Here is a 22,480-nt window from a genome sequence, read left to right on the forward strand (position 1 = left end):
TTTGGATACAGGCAGTCCCCGGGTTACGTACAAGATAGGGACTGTAGGTTTGTTCTTAAGTTGAATCTGTATGTAAGTTGGAACTGGTGTCCAGATTCAGCCACTGCTAAAACTGATCAGTTTCCCGCCCGGGTCCTCCTCCGCTTTGCTCAGCATCTCCCTGGTCTGCAGACTGCCTGTACTAAACTTGAGAATCCTTGGCCTAATTTTCAGATATGCTGTGTCCATCCCTTTACGTGTATGTCCAGAATGCTGTAGTGTAATGACATCGCCTCTATGATACATTGATTTTGACTAGAACAGAGAGCTGGGTATTGAGTTTAGCCTATCCTCATGATATCCTGAATTTTTTTCTGATTCAACCTGACCTCCTAGCTTTGTTCTGTCGTATTGACCCAAATTACTCCTTCCTTCCAAAACACCTGTATGAAAAGAGTTTCTTGAGGAGACCCAGGAGTAGATGCTCTTTAGATTAGGAAATTCCTTACTTTCTGTTGGAAAGCAAGCAAAGCCTATCCCCTAATTTAGTGGATTCCTGTGGGTCCTGAAAGGCTGGGGCCATCTACACAAATGTCTTGTGCTTCTATACCAATTTTACCAAACTTCTTCAGTCCATAGATCTCAAGATCCACAGATCATAAGGGAGACAATCTGAATTACCTGTCCTCTGCTATCCTACCACTTGTTTAGCTTAGCCCACTGAGGGCACATCTACACAGCAAGGCAAAAGTCAAATTAAGCTATGCAACTTGAGCGACATCAGTTGCATAGCTTAAATCGAAATAGCTTAATTTGGCTTTTGGCGCTGTTTACACAGCAGGAAGTCAAAGGAAGAATACTCTTCCTTTGACTTCCCATACTCCTCATAATATGAGGGTTAGAGGAGTCAGAGTATTAAGTCCTCCAACTCGTCATTATTTAAAAATAATGGCTTGCGGTATAGATACGATCTTTGTTATTTCAGAATAAGGTCAGTTATTCTAAAATAATGCTGCTGTGTAGACAGCATGAGTGTCCATCCAGTCCCAAAGCCTGGACTTTGACTGTGTGGATTCTAGGGGTGGATATGGAAACATGGAGAGAGCCATGCACAAAGCGTCCTCTGTATGTGTATATTAGAAGCCATGATGTTGCCTATTATTTATATATTTCTAATTGCCATAAAAGTGAGGTGAACATGCCTATGATAAAATATATGTGCAAAAATATTTCAGCTTGGAGGGTACGTCTAAACTACATGCCTCTCTCAGCAGAGGCATATAGATTTGTTTGTTCAGCAAAGGCAAATGAAGCCACGATTTAAATGATTGCGGCTTCATTTACATTTACATGGCTGCCGCGCTGAGCCGACAAACAGCTGATTAGCTGTTTGTCGGCTCAGCACGGCAGCCATGTAAATGTAAATGAAGCCGCGATCATTTAAATCGCGGCTTCATTTGCCTTTGCCTATCTGTCTAATCTACATGCCTCTGCCGACAGAGGCATGTAGTCTAGACACAGCCAGAGTGTGCAAAAATACTATAATTTTACAAATGGATTGCTTTTTCCTTTAAATTACAGATAACCAGTATGTTATCATTTCAGATGAACAGCTGTCATATACAATAAAAGGACTTGTACCTTTCTCAAAGTATATAATCAAAGTATCTGCTTTCACCATTATTGGAGAAGGGCCTCCAGCTGTTCTCACCATTAGCACACTTGAACAAGGTATCAATTTATAACTTTGAAATCTACTATATATTTGAGAGAGTTTGTGCATCTTTCTGTGTGTCTGTCTGTCCATCTGATACCATTTGTTCAAGAACTCCTCCTAAATGGTAAAGCTAGGACCACCAAATTTGATATGCAGCTTTCTCTAATCATAACTTAAAATAAACTAAGGGTTTGGCTGTGCCAGAACAATGGAATATTCCTGGAATTTGATTGATTCTCATAAAATGGAAAGGGAGGGGTCTGTTAGGAGAGAGTTATACTGTAGAACAGGACTACTCAACATGCAGCGTGTGGGCCACATGTGGCCCGCAGCCTGTTTGTTTGCAGCACACAGCGTGGTTTGGGTTTACGTGGGGTTCAACACGTGGCCCATTTGTGGGATCCTTTGAACATGGCCTTCCCTGAGAACACGCTCCACAATGGCAAGGCATCTCCCAGTCAGGATGAGCACTGAAAGATGTAAGCGGATGGGCTGGCTGCAACAGACGGGTACAGGGTGTCATTGTTTCTAGACCCCAGGGATGAGGTGTTGGGAGCACCAGGGCATTGTGGAAAGTGCTTTGTATTCATGCCCATCAGTGTGAAAGAAGCTATTTGCATATATTTGCATGTATATACAAGCACCACTTTAGTTGCAGCCCTCAGCATGGTCTGTGAGTATCATTGTAATCTCGGGGGCTTCCAAAATTGAGTAGCCCTGCTGTAGAATGATGATAGTGGGACCAGAGAAGGGAACCAGTCAGCTATAACCGCATTGATCCAGCAGAGAGCAGGGATGCAGAAAGGAACAGCTATCTAATATCAATTGCCGAGAGTTTGTCTGTTTCTGTGTGTGTTTGTCTGTGTGTCTGTCCCCCAGTCGGGGGATATGCACCTCTCCCGACAGATGCAGTGGCTATGGACAGGTGTTTCTCACCTGCACCCAAGCTTTTTTGTGGTGAGAGAGGGATGAGGGGTTGTCCTCTCGCTATGGGGCAGCCAAGCAATTCTGGGTAAATCTTCTACCAGTGTCATATAACAGATTACTCCTTTCACCGCAGTTATTGCCATGATTTAGTCTTTCTTTCACTCACATTAATTCTTTTTTGTTTTTGTTTAAGTTCCAAGCTCAGTGCAAAATATTTATTATAAAAATATTAGCTCATCATCTATTTTGCTGTACTGGGATCCTCCAGCAAATCCCAATGGAAAAATCACTCATTATACAATTTATGCGATGGAACTGGACACAAAGAGAGCATTTCACATGACAACAGCAAACAATAGCTTCCTTATAACAGGTATGGGATAGTGTTAGCATGACAGGGAAGACTAGATGACCTTTTGAAGTGCCTTCCAGCCTTACATTTCTCTGATTTATAAAAATAGTTCCACCTATGTTATGCACAATTGATCTAACTATTTAGAGATGTAAGTAGTCCAGATCATTCTCTCCTTATCTTCATGTGGAAGGATGGCATTTCTGCAGCATTGTCCCCTTACAGAACCTGGGGAAAGGACAATAAGTCTGGGGGGTGAAAACCTATTGTACCCACCTCCGCATCCATGGAAGTTACCTGAAAAAGATAATGAACACTATGTCCAAGAGACCAGCATGGCTAGAGAACTCCCTGGCAATATTGCGCTAATGGAATTACTCTGCCTATAAATTGAGGGAAATTATTGGGGGCCAGAGGTGGTGCAGGGGCAGAGAGGGCCTTTGCATTAATGGTCCAAGTTTCTTGTGGTCCAGAGTAATGTTTCCTCTAATTTTTTCCATTCATGTGCACAGTAAATTTTGTTATGTGTTCTGAGGCTTGTGCAGATGTGCACCACCAGTAGAAATGCATGCTGCTGGGGGGCGCTGTGAGCGCTCTGCTAATCAGCTGGGTGGCACCTGAATCTCTGTTGGGTGGCTGCCTAAGCACTCATCTTATAGGGAACACTGATTCAGAGGACTCTGCCAATAATGGAGGGTAGCTTTTCGATAGAGAGAAAAACCTATCATCTTGGCTCCTTTGGGATGGTAGTCATTAATTTCTTCAAGGGATTTCTAATGGAAATTTTCTCGGAACGTCCCCCTTTTGGATTTTCACATGTGAAGAAGTTAGTTTGGCTTAGTGTTTCTGTGCTGTTAGCGCTTTTTATGACTTTCACATTTTACACAGCATGTTAGACATTTATTTTCTTTTTCTACTTTAAAAATAATTTTTTGTATATTAATAGTAGAAAAGGCATCCCACTGTGGGTTTTCAGACACTTGTTTGAACTGATAAAGTATTACAATACACACGTACGCACACACTTGTGTGTGTGTGCATGCACTTGATTTCTAAAGGATCAACTGTTAAAGCCATGTACAGAGATTGAGTTAGTCAATTTCTCTTGAAGTCAATGGGAGTGATATGTATGGGGCTCCAACTAACATTTTATTTTCAAATATCTCAAAGTAGCTTTATGGGCTCTTAGTTTGGAATTTTACATAAATTATTATGTAACTATGAAAACTATTTGAACATTGCCCATTTTTATACTTAATATATGAACTAAAATAAAAGAGGAAGTTTAAAAAGAATCACAATCTAGAATTTTGTTTCTTGCTCTTATTAGGTCTGAAAAAGTACACAAATTATAAAATGAGAGTAGCTGCTTCCACCACTGTGGGAGAAAGTGCACTGTCAGAAGAGAATGATATTTTTGTGAAAACACCTGAAGACGGTAAGTCTTGTGTTTACAGTGATAGGTATGCACTGGGTGCATGCACAGATCAATGATAAAACCTACAGTGAGATCTATCTCCAAAATTTGGAATCTTCCCAAATCCACTCAAACTAGGATTCTCCTACTGCCAAATGTCAGCCAGTTTTCCAGGCTTGGGAGTAAAGAAATAAACTCAGCATTATGTGAAGATCAGCAAATTTGGGCTCTGATGCACCAATAAGGGAATCGCTGACAATGTCCTATCTCCGCCTCCTTTCTAATTAAACCAAGGGCTATTAGCTTGGAAGATCTGTAGTTTCTGATTATGATTATGATGTGGAAGATAGTAGCTTCTGAGGCATCCAGAACCTAAACGAATAAAGAATTTGTATCTTAAAAACAGCATTTTAAATTGCACCCAGAAACAATTTGGAAACCGTCTCAGATCATGGAATATAAGTGAATATTCTGTCTAGAAGTGGAGCAGCTGAACAAGTGAGCAGCAGCATTCTGAATAAGCAGCATTTTCTGAGTTGAACTATGGCATAGACCTTTGTGGAATGCAATATACTGGGCTTTATTATCTTTTGAGGCTGATCAGTAATTTTAGCATAAGATATAATAGTGCAGCAACCACCCCACTGCTATGTGTCACATCAAGATTTTATAGCTCTAAGTAGAATAGTCCCTTTCTCCACAGCATGTTCCATACAACAGTTACTGCTGCTCCTAGAAGTGTTAGCTCCATTCTGGGATAGTAGCCCTTTGACAAATGGATAGATTGTATGGACACAGGGGTCAATGGCAGCCTAGTTTCTTAGGCTATGTCTACACAGCAGAACTATTTTGGGATACTTCCGGTATCCCTAAATAGCTATTCCACGTCTTAAGAGCTCGCTATTCCAACATCCCTGCAAATCTCATTGCACGAGGGATAAGAGACATTTTGGAATAGCACCTTATTTAAAAATGTGGTGCTCAGTAGACAGTGCCGAATTTCGTAATAAGTTATTTCAAAATAACATTGAAATAAGCTATGCAATTTGCGCAGAGCAGAAACCAGCCAATAGGAGCTGCTTGTGGGAACAACAGGTAACTAAGAAGAACCATGCCCTCTTTCCTCCACTCAGTTATTCACTAAAGCACATGGCCAAGCAAGCAGGCAGGCTCCTGAAATTTCTCCAATGGGATTGTGCGGGGGTGGGGCTGAAAATTCCCCTGTCCCCTCCAGTTTTGAAACAGAAAGGAAGCCTGGCAGTTGTGTTTCTGCACGGCACGTGGGGATGCAAAGCAAGCAGGGGAACCTGTCTGGGGCTCCTCGCTGCCTCTGTGGCCAGATCCGGCCCCTGGGCTGTATTTTGCTTAGGCCTGGATTGAATCCTAGGGGACACTAGCAATAGTTGTTACTGACCCCCTACACCAAAAGCAGAAGGAATAGAGGGAGATTTGGTCCTGTGAAAGGACCAGCCACAATTTGGCCACTAAGGGTATGTCTACATTGCAGTTAGACACCCTGGTCTGGTCTTTTCCAGCTGACTCTGGCTTCTGGGGTTCAGACTAAGGGGCTATTTGATTTCAGTGTAGATGGCCGGGCTTGGACTGAAGCATAAAATATGAGACTTTTTTTCTATCTCCCAGAGTCCTGGAGTCTGGGCACTGGCCTGCACCCAAACATCTACCCCACAGTTAAACAGCCTCTCAGCCCAAGTCCCTTGAACCTGAATCAGCTGGCGCAAGCCAGTCCAGTTTTCAGTTGCAGTGAAGACATGCCCTAAGAGATAGGTTTAGTGGTACTGAACATACAAACCCTGTCAATCAAATTAACCCCAGATGTAATTCGTGAAGTCAGTGTTGTTAACCAGGAAGGAATTTGGTCCAGTGAGTCCTGCCATCCTGATTTGGAATGGAAGGAACTTCACTATATGATTGTAAAAAAATCTAACCACTAGCTAGCAGACACACTAATGTTGAAGGGGCTTGTGTGGGACTCAGAAACAAAGCCCTGAAAAGGTAAAGAAATACTTTGTGACTAACTTCCATTTAGTTTACCTACTACTGCTGGTGATTGATGACCATGAAGATCTTGGTGCAAATCTTATGTGCCATTGTGTGAAGGTCACACAGAATGCAAGTCTAGCTCTGTGGTAACCTAGTGGCTACACCTGCTTGCAGTGTCTGGACTCTAGCTGTTGACCAAGATGTAGTCACAGGACTCTGTATAAGTGGGCATAAGTGAGCCTGCACTAAGGCACAAAATCAGTAGTTGATGTAAACATCTCTTCTGTAGAAGAGCTGTTCACATGGTCACTAATAATAGGTGCAATATATAAAACTTAATAAGATATAATAAACTGGTATGTTTTATTGCCTGAGCACCAGAATAATGATGACAATAAAGAATATTACCACATTTATACCTACCTTTTCTCCCTTATATCATCTTCTTATTATTAGTGGTGGGCTTTGAGGTTTAGTTCATATAAATGTTCAGAAGTCTCAAAGCTTATCTTTAAACTTCTTAGCCTGAAGGTCTCTCAGAGGTTTCCAGTGCTTCCTTATGAATTTCCGATTCCAGCAGCTCCAGTTGTAATAGGTCACTGTAGATCACAAAACTGCCAGTATGAATGTTCCAATATGCAGTCACTCCCAGTTCTTGAGTTCTCTGGCATGGAAAAATAATTAAAAGCAACAGCAAAGTATTCTCAATTCTGAGAGAAATGTGGATCGGTGAAGATCAATAAACTATATACTTAACCTATGTAGACTATCATGAGGAAATGGGAATTAAAAGGCAATTTCCTATTCTCCGGTGCTACAGTTTAGCTCACTGAGGCCAGTGAATTAAACTACGGTAAAACTGATGAAAATGAGAGAAGAATCAGACCTAATGTCTATGACCCTGAACCTATGATTAGATCTATGAGGGCAGAGCATTGTAACCATATGAAATCCCACTGAAGTTTGTGCGACTCCATACAGGTACACATGTATATTGGTGCAGAATCATTTCCTAAGTTACAACATTGCAATAGAGACGGTGACACACACAGGAGACTGGTTGGAGGAAGGAGGACAGTTAGGTGGATCATATTATTGCTCTATTCAGTAATGCACGTCTTGGAATTTTTCATGGTTTAAATACATGATTTACAGTACTGTTCTTGTTTCTCTTTGTGGCAAAGTATGTTTTGAGGAGAGGAAGGAAGGTAAGAAGGAAGGAAGGAACAAACTGGTCTGGCTTACAAAGGAGGTTCTAGGCACAGATGGCTGCATAGGAGAAGGCTCAGAAGCCTGTGTAGAAGTCAAAGGGTATGACTGCAGAAGGTGGCAATGTTTAAAAAGAGGAAACTGGTGGGAGATGCAGAAGCTAAGTTGTGAACAGGTCTCTGAAAGTAAGGATAAAGAGTTTGAATTTTATGTAAAAGGCAAGAGGAAGCCAATGAGAGGATTTGACAAAGAGCTGGACGTAAGCAAAAAGAATGATTTTTGCCACTGCATTTTTGGTGGATTGACAAGTGAAGTTAGAGGCAGTCTAAAGAGGCTGCAGTAGTTGAGTGCAAGATGATCAAGATTTGCACAACAGTTTTACTGATGAGAAAAGAAGTATTTCTGAGCTATACAAGGATGAAAAACTGGTAGGACTTAGTGATTAATGATTTGGAGGGAAGACTATATCTTCACCTTTAGCTCTGAATCTTACTGTAGCTGCCTGTATATGATGGGTTAAAAATCCAAAGATCTTTTATTTTGTGTTCTCTGCATTACAGAACCAAGCTCACCACCCCAAAATGTAGAGGTATTCGATGTAACTGCCACAGGAATATACTTGAGATGGTCACCACCAGAACAACCTAATGGGATCATAACTCATTATGAAGTTCTGTACAATTATGCCAATGACTTATTTATTAAAAATACCTCAACTACAAGTATTTTTTTAAGTGACATGAAACCATATACTCTCTACAACATTTCTTTAAGAGCTTTCACTAAACATGGCCATGGAAATCAGTCATCATTTCCACTCTCTGTCAGAACTTCTGAAACTGGTGAGTATATTAAAAATAATATAAATTGCCCACATTTGATAGACTGTGGTGACATTTTATGCTAGTTCATTTTACTGCAATGTACATTTTTATGCCAAATGCTTCCCTCTTTCACCTGTGCAAAGACTGAATAGAGAGTGGGAAAAGGAGTAGAGGGTAATAAGAGCAGAAGTGTACAATGGGAGCCAGGCCAGTTATGTATTGTAGAGCCTGATACAATCCCTGCCTTTTACCAATTCTTCTGCCATGCAGGAAAAAATATATTTTTATAGAAAATGAGGAATTTTAAAAGGCCAGGGTTGTTGCTGAGGACAAAGAGATTGAATTTGATGTGGTAGAAGAAAAGAAACAAGTGGAAAAACAAATCAAAGACAGATGGTGGTGACAAGAATGAAACAGCAGGAGAGAAAGTAGAAGTTATTGAAATACTTTGGAAAAAGGGGAGATAAAAAGAAATTGCAGAGGGTTCCAGTAGTCAAGATGAAAGTTGCCTACTGCAGGAAAAATGGTATTTTAGTAGAGAGTATCAATAAGAAAGAGTGAATTTTCGAGATATTGTACTAATAAGGATATAGTGAGAGATTAGATATTAGAGAACTGGGGTGGAGGGGAATTGAAGTGAGAAGGAATGAGACACTTGAAGCCTGGGAGACAGGCAGGATAAAGAAAATACCAATAGACATGAAGAGATGCAGAAGAAGGATTAGGAGATTAGATGTCAAAGAGTAGATGTTGGAGAAGCAGCTAAAAATATATGAAATGATGGCTGTCAAGAGGGAAGTTGGGGGCAGAGCTGAGAAAAATCTGGTTTGTTCTGAACTCAAATAATTTTTTTTATATTTTTGTAAGATCAGAAAACAAAACTTTTTTTGTTCACATAGACCAAAATGTTCCCAGTAAGTTTGCAATAGTTATTTTTTTTTCAGTTTGTTTTAAGTGAACCAAACCATTTCAGTCAACCCAAAATAATTTTGTTTTAGTTTTATGTTTTGATTTGATTGTTTACAAGTGTTTAAAACTCTTATTTTGGTGCTTTGTTTTTAAATTGACCATATTTGAATTTGAAGTGCCAATTCAAAACAAAACAAAAATCAAAACAACGAAACTTTTAGGCTACATCTACACTGTAGGCTTCTTGCTCAAGAAGTATTTTACGCAAGAGTTCTTGCACAAAAGGTCTCGTGCAAGAGCGTGTCCACACTGCCATGTGCTTTTGCGCATGAGATGTGCTTTTCAGCAAGAGTGTCCATGGCAGTGTGGATGCTCTCTTGCGCAAGAAAGCTCTGATGGCCATTTTAGCCATAGAAAGCTCTGTTGTGCATCCATACTGCTTTCTTATGCAAGAGCTCTTGCACAAGAGGGCTTATTTCTCGTGCAGAGAGGAATAACTCTTGCACAACAAGCCCTCTGTTCTGACGCTTTACTATAAATTTACTTTTGCAAGAACCCATGTGCAGTGTAGACACTCTGCAAGTTTTTGCGGAGGAACAGCTGTTCTTGCACAAAAAGGCTGCAGTGTAGACGGAGCCTTAATGTTTTCAGTGTTTTCCCCATTTGTTTTTTGTCTGAAATAATTTGTCAAATTAGTGAATCATTTCAGAGCACAAAAATGCATTTTTAAACAAAATAGTCCCTAATCATTGATTGATTTTTATTTATTTATTTATTTATTTATTTATTTATTTTGCCCAGTTCTAGTCAGGGGTATATAAGATGAGTGATTTTGAATAATTGGTGTGTAGATGAATGAGTGGGAATAGATAAGATCACAGTGAAAGGGAGACATGGAGGAAATGACTGAATAGATCTCTTAGGGTTACATAGGGACAGGAGAGGATATGAGGAGCCAATAAATAAGATGATAGAAACCTTGATAAGGGCCATTACAATGGAATGGAGAGGACAAAAGGCAAATTGGAATGTATCATCTGAAGGAGAAGAAATCAAGGCAATGAACTTAAACAGGATGCCCTGGGATTCTGGAAATAAATGGGATAAGGGAAATCAAATGGTAGCAAGTGCAAGAGAAGAAAAGTAAATTGTGGTGACATCTTTGATCAAGTTAGGGAAAAAAGAAACAGAGATATGAAGGTAGTGAGAACTACACGCACCCCACAGCTCTGAAAAGCAAACCACTTTGATAAGCTGTCCCTATATGTGTATTTTGGCATCAAACTTTATACGTTCATATTTGAAAAATTTGGCTTAATAGTGTCCATTTGGGAACAGAAAGATGGCAGTATGATGTCCTGAAAGTAAAACTACTTTGTGCTTACTTAGCTGAAAGTTAGCTCATATAATCTGTTGTTTGTTTATAAAAGTTACTACGGACCTAAATACCAAGGCCCTAATCAGGGGTGGGGAACCTAAGTCCCAGGGGCTGTATACGGCTCCCAGCTTGCCTGGATCTGGCCCACAACATTTTGGCACCTGAGGCGGGGAGGTCAAATGACGCTTGGGCCAAAACTTTGAAAGGTCTCTTGTTCCCTCCTTCCTCCAGCACAGCATTCTATCAGCTCTGTGCATCTAGAGCAGAGAGAATACATATGCACCAGCAGCAGACACAATTTTCTACACTCTGGGTCCTAGTTTTGCCCCCCACAGTCTGGCACCTGAGGCAGCCACCTCAGTTCGCCTCATGTAGGGCTGGCCCTGCCTGAGGCTCGGGGTCCCCCCCGCCAGCACTGGGGAACCTACGCTGGTGCTCCAGACCCCACCCCACCACCACCATCTCTCTGCAGGGCTGGAACACACAAAATCTTTTAGCCTGGGCTCTGGTGTGTGAGGAGAATGTGGAGAGCCACCATTGGGAGGGTTTGGTTGGTTTTTATTTATTTATTTATGCTTCCCACTTGTGTGCAGCCCCTGACTAATTTTTCTATGGGTCAGTGGCCCCTGTCCCCAAAAAAGTTCCTCTGTTAATAATGACAAAAATCAGTGATTAATAACTGCCTAAGATCTTCTGGCTGGTCATTCCCTCCCTTGCTAGGTACCACCATTTTACCTTACAGGGAATATGTTCAAAAGAGTATTGTGCACTTATGAACAGGCCTGAAAAACTTATTCTTGAAGTGTATTATTAATAGGTATATTAAACATGTTGGAAACCTTCACCCATTCTTTAACTAAACTAATGTATTTCAGGTTCAGAGCACTGGCTGATAACTTGCTCAAATGCCTTAGGTCTTCCTTTCTTCCTCTCTTGGATATGCAGTGGATAATAGATTTGAATCAGAACTAGGTGGGACACTGAAGGGAAGCTGCAACAACACTCATTATGAATGAGTAATATCACAGGGAAGTCAAGCATCATTATATTGAAAGTATGGAGGGAACTGGGACATGTATCTGAAAGATCTTTATTAAAATTCCACCACCAGACTAGGAGGATGTTTAAGATGATTCCACAGTCTTTGATGGAATTCAGCCTCTCCTTGGATATTGCTAAATCCTCCTAGATGGAGGTGACTTATCTCTGGTACTCATACAAATATATATAAAGAGCAAATGTTTTGCATTGTGAATACAAAGGGTAGCCTCAAATGGTAGGTATTTTCAAAACATTTCCTATGGAGGATACTTAGAACTCCTCTAAAAGCCATTTATCCCCTTTACCTTGTCAAACTTCACAAACTGAAAGATGTGCTGTGAAAAGCAAAGTTATATTTATATTTTGTTTCAGAAAATGATCATGCAGTGTTAACATGTGCTGGTGCTTCCCTCCCTGGTTCAGGGATGTGGGTAAACATGTTTTCTGTAAATGGATCAGCAACGGCAAATGGAAGAAATCTTAGTGGAAACCCTTTGTTAAAATATTGGCAGCACATCAATGAAGAGTGTTGTAAGAGACAGCCAAGTGTATGGTGATGGCTAGTGAGGTGAAATGGAAGCTCAGCATCATAGATTAGGAGAAAATGAGTGAGAAGGTCTTTAGTTTGTTTGTCAAGAGCATTCCATCTGTTAAAAGGCTGAACATAAAAAAAATCTCATAATACAGGTAGTTTTGTTACATATAATAGATACATCTCATGTCTTTTTGAGCTTGCAGATCAACTTGCAAAAATATTAATTTTTTGCTTTTAATAAAAAAAGCTGAAATATTTACTGTGTTTGTAATGGCTTAACTAATGAACTAAACTTTGACTAGACTCTTTTTTAACTCTTAATTTTCTTCTTTCAGTTCCTGATAGTGCACCAGAAAACCTAACTTACAGGAACATCTCATCTACAGAAATAGAGTTATCATTTTTTCCACCATCTGTTCCCAATGGGATTATACGGAAGTATACTGTGTATCTCAGCAGGATTAATGGAACTGATCTGAGAATCATAAATACTACTTTTCTGACAATAAGTATTACAGGTGAGTGTATAGAAATTGGAAAGTTGATAGCGTCCTGATTGGTTGATATTGTATAATTCATGCTGACACATTCCAGTCAGCAGGAAATATTTAATGTTTGTTAGAAATTTAATGTTTACAGCCTTGAGTTAAATATGCCAATGTCATTAGATGCCACTTTTCAAGAAGATAGGCACCACTGACACTAAATTTATTGCTTATCTGAATACTAAGAGCTGGATTCTGCAAACACTCTGATATTTATTTTCACTGACTTCAAGTGGGACTACTCAAATGTTTGTTGTTTGATGATGTTTAGGTTATTGGACAAGACATTTTTATGTCATGGGATATGGAAAAAATCACTAATTATTTTTCTAACACTTTAACACATTTTTGGCACATCTAATATCAACCTTGAGGCCAGTGGGAATTGTGATGTTCACAGGACTTTTGCCTGCTTAAAAATATTAATTGAAATCCCCCTCAGAATTAAGGCATTCAGAAGCATTCTTCTTTCTGTAGGTTTAAAGAAATATACCAAATATATCATTGAGGTGTCTGCAAGTACCAGTAAGGGTGAAGGAGTTCGTAGTGCAATTCTAAACATACTGACTGATGAAGATGGTAAGTCAGAAAATAAATACAATTGATCATTGTCCACTTCTAGTAGGCAAGTCTTGAACTTTGTTTCAGAGATCTTCAGACATTTGATGTATCTAGCATTTTTATAAAGGCACATTCCATGTAGATATAATGGATTTTATTTTTTAATACCTCTATCAGTATAAATTATGTCAAATCACAAAAGTTTTGTATTTGGAAATCAACACTACTATTCTTTTAAAATGCTAGTCCCACAAAAATATCAGTGCCTTCCATTTTTAAGAACTCTTAATTTACTGTTACTATTTTAGCCTATTACAGAAAGGCAGGAAGTAAGCCAGATGGAGGTTCTCTCTGGATAGGAAGAAAAGTAGGTGAAGAAAGGAAGCACAAACAGCTTTAACCATTCCTTTTGCCTCCCAGAATGTCAGCCTACAACAGTTATAGTTCTAGTGCGTAGAGTCTTTGGTTCTTCTAAACAGATGAATGGATCGTTATAGTTATTAGTATTGTGCTAGTGCCCAGGGGACTTACTCAGTGGCACAAGGCACTCCAAAATGATCATGGCGAGGTGGGTCACTGATAAAGCCTTGGCATTACCCTCCATACTTGCCAACAGAGCTGCCATACATTATCAGAGTATATGCAGGTGGTACTCCCCACCAGGTTGCTTTTCTGGCTGCCAGCCCCCATTACCTCTGCCAGCCCTGGCCAGGGCTGCTTTCCCCTCCACCAGCCCCAGCTGGGGCTGCACTCCCCACACAGGCCAGCCCTGGCTGTGCTTCTGAACTTGACCAGCCGGTGATCTCTGGTCTTGCAATACAGGCAGTCCCCGGGTTACATACAAGATAGGGACTGTAGGTTTGTTCTTAAGTTGAATTTGTATGTAAGTCAGAACTGGTACATATTGTAGGGGAAACTCTAGCCAAACATTTCTCCAGAGCTCAGTTTTATTCTCCCACACCTCACTTCCCTCAGTCCTTTATTCTCAAGCTGAAGTGTCTGCTGAGAAAAGCCGCTCCAAGTCTCCCTCATCTGCTGGGGAGGAGGGCGCTAGCTTCGCGTCTCCCTGGTCTGCTGGGGGGAAGCAGCTAGTGCGGGGTTGCCTCACCTAGTTTGTAAGTAGGGATCCGATGTAAGTCGGATCCATGTAACCCGGGGACTGCCTGTATACAGACCATGGATGTTGCCAGGCCAGCAAGTTCCAGATTTTAGAGGTTCAACCTGTACTACACTTTATTTAAAGATATCACAGTGTCTGTGCTCCCTCTCTTCCCCAGAGAGGCATTGTGTTTGCATTAGAGACAGTTCCTATGCGGGGTTCCTGCTATGATGGTGGGGCTCTGCAAAACTTCCAGAGTAGCCAGATGCTTTCATCTACAATCTGTACAGTATTTCTATCATGCATCAAAACCAGTTTAATTATTTAAAATCATGCCATTTTTAAAAAATGTTTTTCTTTAGATCAAACATTCATTCTGTATGTTACTAAGAAGGGGTTTTTTTTTAACCTGAATAAGGAACTTATATGAGTTAAGGACAAATAATATCTTTAGAATCAAGACCGACCAGAGAGATGTGACAGTCGGTATTTGATAGACCTTTTACTGTAGTGCAACTGAGAATAATGTAACAAGTAAACACTCAATACAGCTGTCACCATTCATTATCAGTATATAAAGGCATTCACTGAATTCATTAAGCCTTTGTTCAGGCAAAATTAAGATAATTAGGAGTTCTTCCAAAATGTACTGAGAGTAAGATGTTTAAAACATTTATGCTGTCCTTTGTGGTTGAGAAAGACAATGCAATTAAAGGAAGAGCAACAAAATATTTATAACTTGCCACATGTGTCTTACTCAAAAGTACACACTGTTCAGAGCATCAGCCCAAATGCTTCACAGATTTGCTAATAGCTATGCTTATATTCTCAATTTCCATGCATGAACCACAGCCATGATCTGAATTTTTAGTACATGATGCTATTTGGTTTAATTTGAAAAACAAAAGTAATGTTAACATTACTACATAGTGCAATACCTTTATCTGATTAACAATTTTATTTCCTCAATAGTACTCTAATAAAAGTAGCATTATTACTAAAAAGACATATGGATACATTTTCATCACAGAAACATTTGTATGAACCTTATTTTTTATTGAATGAAATCAAATACACACACACATATCATTAGAATGTTTCTGTCTGTGTGTCTGTCTGTTCAAGAACTCCTCTTAAACAACAAATGGTCTGGTAGCGCTTTATAGACCAACAAAACATGTAGATGGTATCATGAGCTTTCGTGGGCACAGCCCACTTCTTCAGATGACCAGAGTGTGCCCACGAAAGCTACCATCTACATGTTTTGTTAGTATATGAAGTGCTACCAGGCCATTTGTTGTTTTTTCTGTAACAGACTAACTCGGCTACCCCCTGAAGCTCCTCTTAAACAGTAAGACCTAGGGCCACAAAATTGGGTATGCAGCTTCCTCTTCTCCTAACTTAAAGCAAGATCAGGGTTTGGTTGTGCCAAGACAACTGAAAGCCCAGGGGAAAGGACAGTTTTCCATAACATTGAAAGGGAGAGGCTGCTGTTATGAAGGATGCAAATATGAGAATGGCCACTGGGGGGCAGTGAGCCCACTGGGGGCAACCCTACCACCAAGGGAGTGACTGAAGGGCTGGGGGTGGGAGGCAGAGAACAGGCCCTGAAGGAGTGACGTGGGGGGAAGAGAACAGGCCCTGGGGGATGGCTTGAGGGATAGGAAGAGCCAGCCACTGGCAGGCTGGGAGACGGTGGGGGTGCATGACCTGGAGTGTGGGGAAAAAATAGGCCCTGGGTGGGCTGCAGGGTTGGCCTGGGTGGGGAGAGAGAACACACCCCTGGCCTCCAGCCTTCTGCGCCACCGCCTCCCCCCACTCACACATCCCCAAGACCCTGCTCTGAAGGACCTGGGCAACACTGGCTACGTCTGCTAGTGTATTATACATTTTATATTTAGCTATGATATTTCAGTACTTATTGGTTGTGCTGCTGTCTAGTGTTAATCTTAGAATGAATTTCAGTTGTCTCATTCATTGAATACATGTATATTTTATTTTGTGACACATTAAATGGATGAATGTGTTCCTTATTTGATGGAGTGAAAAGATTGAACTCTTCATGGGAACCCACATTTTTATCATCACTCATGATAAGCTATGCTCATCAATTTTCCCATCTTTGGTACTTCATATAATTATTTCCAGGTCCACTTCTCCCCAGGGGAACTATTTTGTTATGTTTTACATGCATTCACACCTAAAAAGTGCTTGCTTTTATTAGAATGGGAAAATTACAATATACTTGGACAGTAGGTGAATCAATGTAACAAAGCCATTCCTCTGTTTTCCCATTAAATATTTTTTCCATTGAATCACAGAAACAGATGTTTTGACATTACCATGAAAAATCTTTCTTTATCATTCAGCTGAAAAAGTAAAAAAGCTTGGCTGTAACACCATTTGATATGGGTGCTTTATCTGCGTGCTTCCATAGTTCAATTCCTAGCACAAATAATTAAAATCCTATTTAAAGATAACTGCATTTAACAGTGGCACTCAGGTCTTTGCTATTTAACAAATTGTGGTGGTCTGCATTCTCACTTTATAGCTCCTAGTTCACCTCCACAATCCCTCTCCATAAAACAGTTGTCGGGTGTCACTGTGAAGTTGTCATGGAAACAACCACTGGAGCCAAATGGAATTATCCTCTATTACACAGTTTATGTCTGGTAAGATTTTCTGGAAATGGTTCTGAGGATAAATATTAATCTGTAATCTAAAAGGAATGTAAAAGTTTCCTTACAAGCCTTCTTGAGTATACATTTTTGAGAGTGAATGTTAATAAGTTACTTAAATATTAGCCTTTCCTGTACATAACTGTTACTCTGAATAGGGGTTGGTGAGAATTAAATGATTTGCATGCATTTTAAATACTTTTTAAGTGTTTGGGACTTTGCAAAATGTGTTTATCTTTAAATTAACTAGCTGGTGATATCCTATCATATATTAATTGGACCTTTGGGATTTTTAATTAATGATACAATAAGATAAATATTATTGTCTGAGTTTGCTAATATTTCAAGCTGAAGGACAAATATCCTCTTAACAGGATGTAGATGGCCAAAAACCAGTGAAAATTGCAGTTTCAGCTCTCAATCATTTGAGCATGCAAGGAGTTGTGATAGCAGGAGTCCCACATTAGTAGCAGCTAACATATTTTGTATACATTATGTACCCAGCTACTTCTGCACTTCCCATTACATTGTTACTATGCCATCTTATTTGTCTTCATCTCAACTCTGTTACAACATTCATTATAAGTGCTGGATATTATTTATTTATTTATGCCCCTTGGAATCTCTCTCTTCCCTTTTTAAAAAAAAAAAAAAAAAAAAAAAAAAAGGACTCCTGTCATTTTAAATCCCACTTAAAAATTATTTCCATCCTCCTTTTCTAAACATTGCTTATTCTAAAGATATGTTATTTCTTCCTTTTTTTAAACTTTGCATATAGTGCCTTTACTGGGTTTTGACATGTTGACTTGTTTATTTTGATTGTTGATTACAAGTATTTATTTTATTTATGCTATGGCTTTCTGTTGCTTTTACCCAATCTATAGGGGCAAATAGCTACAAAAATACATACCACACAATATATATTATGTATGTGAAATGGTATTGTCTTACAGCTGAGGAGATATCCTACAACTAAATATGCACTTATTATTAAAGGTGATCTGAAGTTTCTCTTAGTGGCAGTTAACTTTTATCTTTTTTTCATAGTTATGAACTGTTTTACTATAGTCATAAGAAGAACACAAGTAATACCCACTCTGAGAGGGTATAAAATGGCTTTCCACCATTCCTTCTATTGTACTGGCTAATGTCATCTGCATCTGTGGAGAAATTTGAACTGTGGATGAAGTTATAGTACAAAACGATCTCCCTCATATTAAATGATATGGTTTTGGTGGATACTGTGTTTAAAGACCTAAAAAATTCAAAATCAAGGACCTTTCTCTTCATTTAAGTCCTTCTTGAAGATGTATATCTGCGATTCCCTTAGAATGTGTCATTAATCATCATTTTTCAATAACTTGTTACTTGAACCATCTAGATATGCAGATGCCAAAATTAAGTAAACACATAACTTCATTGATGTGTAACCCTTGTTCTCACCCTCTCCATCTCCTCCTTTCTGTGTCTGATCCTCACATAGCTCTCAAATTAAAATCAGATTGGCATTAGCTCCGTGAGATAGGACCTTAGGGGCATGTCTACACTTGAAAATTATTTCAAAATAACTTATATTTTGAAATAATAACTCCAGAAATAACAAAATCAAAAGCGCATGTCCACATAATGGGGAAGCCTTGAAATTAGTCTGAGGCAGACTTCATTAATGTGGACACACAACCTCAACTTAGAGCCCCAGGAATCAGTGGGGAGTCATTACTTTGAATGATTCTGGGGAGTAGTTATTTTGAAATAGTGGCAGTAGTATGGAGTACTCCTATTTCGAAATAAGTGTTAATCCTCATGGAAAGCAGGAGTTATCATCTCAAAATAACCAGCCCTTTATTTCAAAATAATGGGCTTGGTAGTATGGCTGTGCCACTTGTTATTTTGAAGTAAGGGGAGTTATTTCAAAATAACTCTCTAGTATAGACCAGGGGTTAGGTGAAAACTCCCACTGATTTCAGTGGAGCCAGGATTTCACCCTTTGTCTTTTAAATTCTTTAGAACACTTTGGGGTGTTATAAAATCATCACAATTCTTTACTAGGGGTAGTATGGCAAACAAGCTCTTAAACCACAATTTTTCTTAAGGGCAACATTTTCTGGTGGATATAACTAATACTAGAGCGTCCTAATAACATGTAAGAAGGCAAAGATAGTGAATGCAGGCCATTTGACAATGTGGAAGCAAGCTTATCTAAAGTTTTCTATTTTAGCTGTAGAAAAATTATTCATTTTTTTCACAAAATGAAGCTAGGAATCCACACAAAAAAGCTGAAATGCAAACCAGTAGTTTTAAAAAAATCATTATTTTTAATGGTGATCTTGCAAGAATTACAATATCAATAAATTACAGGAATTTAAGAAAATATTGGTCTTAGCTTTCCAGTGTTAATGAACTTCTATAGTTTTGGTAAAGCCTTGTTTCTTACTTGATTTGTGAGAAGTGCCTTTTAATAGCTCAATGTCTTTGATAATATTTTTGAATAATATAATGGATTTACAGTAGGTGAACGTTCCATTTCTATTGTATGAGTTCCTGTACATGAGTTAACATTGTTTTTGTTGTATTTTTAATAAAATTTATTATACTATGCCATAGTTTCGTCATAAATATAATATATGTATTTTTTTTTCTTTAGGAATAAAATGTCAAAAAGAAGTGTTAATGTAACAGAAACATCATTGATGTTCACAGACCTAGAAAATAACAATGAATACAAAGTATATGTAACAACAAGTACTAGATTTGGGGATGGAAACATAAAAAGTAGCATTATAAGCTTTAGAACTTCTGAAGGTGGTAAGTTTATGTATAATAATAAATCATGCAAATAATCTGTAGTTGCATCCATAAATCTGTGTCAACCTTATTTAAATGTATAAAATGACTTAGCTAAAAACTTGTACTTGACTGACCAAAGAGACATTCAAACTCTATAATAACTTTCCAATGGCAGTCTAATGCCTCTTCATCAAACAGAGCACTGCATATCTTTGCACGACATTTATATTTAAAAGTCTTTTCATTTTACTCTATGAAATGAAGTAAAAAGAGGAGAGTTTGATTTTATTGCTCTTAGTTCTATCAAGCTGTGCCATAAGGTCCTGAGAGGAAAAGCCCTGTCAATTTGAGTATCTCTCACAAACACAGATGTAAAGTGGTTATTCTCTGACAGCAGTTTTATACGCATGACATTGTGGGATTCCAGGCTGATTGTATCCCAATGAATTTCATATACTTCACAAGTGAAAGGTCTTTTTAAATGAAGGTGACACTGCACACCCAGTTTTGAAATTCAAGCTAGTTCCTGTCTGGCTCTGATGTAACCAAGAATAAGAATTCTGCTATAGAAACTTAAGTTCCCATCCTTCAATTAACGGTGTGCATATTCAAAGCAACATCTTCGTCAATGAGGTTTCCACAGAGCTACACCTCTGTGGAAACCTCATTGATGAAGATATGGCTCTGAATATACACTTGGATTGTCTGCACAAAGTCATTTGTAGAATCAGTACCCGTGGGAATGGTGATGTGAGCTAGAATAGAATCCATCTTACAGTTCCTTCACTGTGTTGATTATCTGGCTATGCTGAAAGAAGGAGAGGAGACATTCGATGTGGGTTTAATCTGGCTGCAATTTTATTTTTAGATGTTTGGGACTACCAGGCAGATAACATGTACAATTCAGGAAACCCTCCCTTGTTTTCTGTCACAATTAACTGGGGGAGGGGAGGGGAGGATAGGGGAGGATGTGCCTTTACAAGCTCCTTTTCCACCCCGATCCCTCCAGAAGTTCCATTGTCAAGACCTTACAATTCCCAGGGGAGGAGGCCTCAATCAACTTCCCCCCTATTCTACCCAGATCCTTCCAGCAACTCCATTGCCAGGATTTTACCAACCACCCCCTCATAGGAGGGGTAAGGTGGACTGTAATGAAGGGGAGTTGGCTCCATCCCATACCAATCATAGGAGTTTCCAACTATACCCTGCTCACTCTGTTTCTGAGCACCTCTCCATTATCTTTTCTCCAAGACATTTATCTATTAGGCTTCGTCTTCACTGCAAGTTCTTCCGGCAGAAAATATGCTAATGAGGGACTCATTAGCATAAGTCATTATCTCTTTAGCATATTTTCTGTCATTTCTTTTTGCACAAGGGGTTTTTGAGCAAAAAGAAACTGTGGATAGTTGGGGGTTTTTTGTACAAAAACCCCATTTTGAACAAGATCGTTATTTCTGTCCCGGAGAGGCATAAGGATCTTGCACAAAACAGGGGTTTTGCACACCCCCCCCCCCCCCCCCCATCCACACTGCTTCTTTTTGCGCAAAAACCCTTTGTGCAAAAAGAAACAGAAGAAAATATGCTAATGTCCCCACCGGCCTTCCATCCAAGAAAAACAGAAAATACCAGATGGTGTTTTCTGTTAGTTTTTTTTTACAGGACAGAAAACACAATTACCAGACTGTCTGGGCGAAAACCGGACACCTGGCAACCCATTTCCAGCATGCTGGCCTCCTTTTCAGCAATTTTATGTTTCCCAGCCCCCCAACCATGAAAAACCACTGTCCCAGAAAGATAGCCAAACAACCCTCCAACTTAAGATAGAGGGTGGTGATTCTGCAGTGCTAATAGTAGTAAAAATTGTGAAAAACTTAAGTTAATGAAACCAGCATATAGGATTTTGAGTACACACGAAACACACTTGTTTAGAAAATTCCTAACTTGTATGTGTAACACACATATTTAGTATGATTCACTGTCCCATGCAGTAGCACCTAGACCACAGCAACAGATAGGACCCAAGAGACTCCTACAGCAGGGCTTTTAACTCAAAAGGTAGAAGCTCCTACACTAAGCTCCAGAGCTGTGTCTAGACTGGCAAGTTTTTCTGCAAAATCATCTGCTTTTGCGGAAAAACTTGCCAGCTGTCTACACTGGCCGCTTGAATTTCCGCAAAAGCACTGATGATCTCATGTAAGATTGTCAGTGCTTTTGCGGAAATACTATGCTGCTCCCGTTCAGGCAAAAGTTTTTTTCCGAAAGACTTTTGCGCAAAAGGGCCAGTATAGACAGCAGAGATTTCTTTTCCGCAAAAAAAGCCCCGATCGTGAAAATGGCGATTGGGGCTTTTTTGCGGAAAAGTGCGTCTAGATTGGCCACGGACGCTTTTCCTCAAAAAGTGCTTTTGCGGAAAAGCGTCCTGCCAATCTAGACGCGCTTTTCCGAAAATGCTTTTAACGGAAAACTTTTCCATTAAAAGCATTTCCGGAAAATCATGCCAGTGTAGACGTAGCCCAGAAGT

General features: G+C 39.5%; 1 protein-coding gene across 11 annotated transcripts in view; it reads left to right on the plus strand.

The window, feature by feature from the left end:
- PTPRQ (protein tyrosine phosphatase receptor type Q) overlaps nucleotides 1–22,480 on the plus strand; it is a 209,920-nt gene that overhangs the window by 87,708 nt on the left and 99,732 nt on the right. For 10 of the 11 annotated variants that reach the window (XR_012904907.1, XM_075932438.1, XM_075932405.1 and 7 more), the window contains exons 29-36: nucleotides 1,561–1,710; nucleotides 2,817–2,996; nucleotides 4,306–4,413; nucleotides 8,163–8,444; nucleotides 12,625–12,807; nucleotides 13,312–13,413; nucleotides 17,046–17,166; nucleotides 19,817–19,977. Coding sequence is in view for 10 of the 11 variants with exons in the window: in XM_075932438.1 (XP_075788553.1) it covers nucleotides 1,561–1,710; nucleotides 2,817–2,996; nucleotides 4,306–4,413; nucleotides 8,163–8,444; nucleotides 12,625–12,807; nucleotides 13,312–13,413; nucleotides 17,046–17,166; nucleotides 19,817–19,977 (1,287 nt within the window). In the remaining variant the exon portion in view is untranslated. The remainder of the gene's footprint in view (nucleotides 1–1,560; nucleotides 1,711–2,816; nucleotides 2,997–4,305; nucleotides 4,414–8,162; nucleotides 8,445–12,624; nucleotides 12,808–13,311; nucleotides 13,414–17,045; nucleotides 17,167–19,816; nucleotides 19,978–22,480) is intronic. The other variant, XM_075932408.1, reaches the window with a different exon arrangement.

The sequence above is a fragment of the Pelodiscus sinensis genome, chromosome 1, assembly GCF_049634645.1.
Source record: "Pelodiscus sinensis isolate JC-2024 chromosome 1, ASM4963464v1, whole genome shotgun sequence".
Lineage (NCBI taxonomy): Eukaryota > Metazoa > Chordata > Testudines > Trionychidae > Pelodiscus > Pelodiscus sinensis.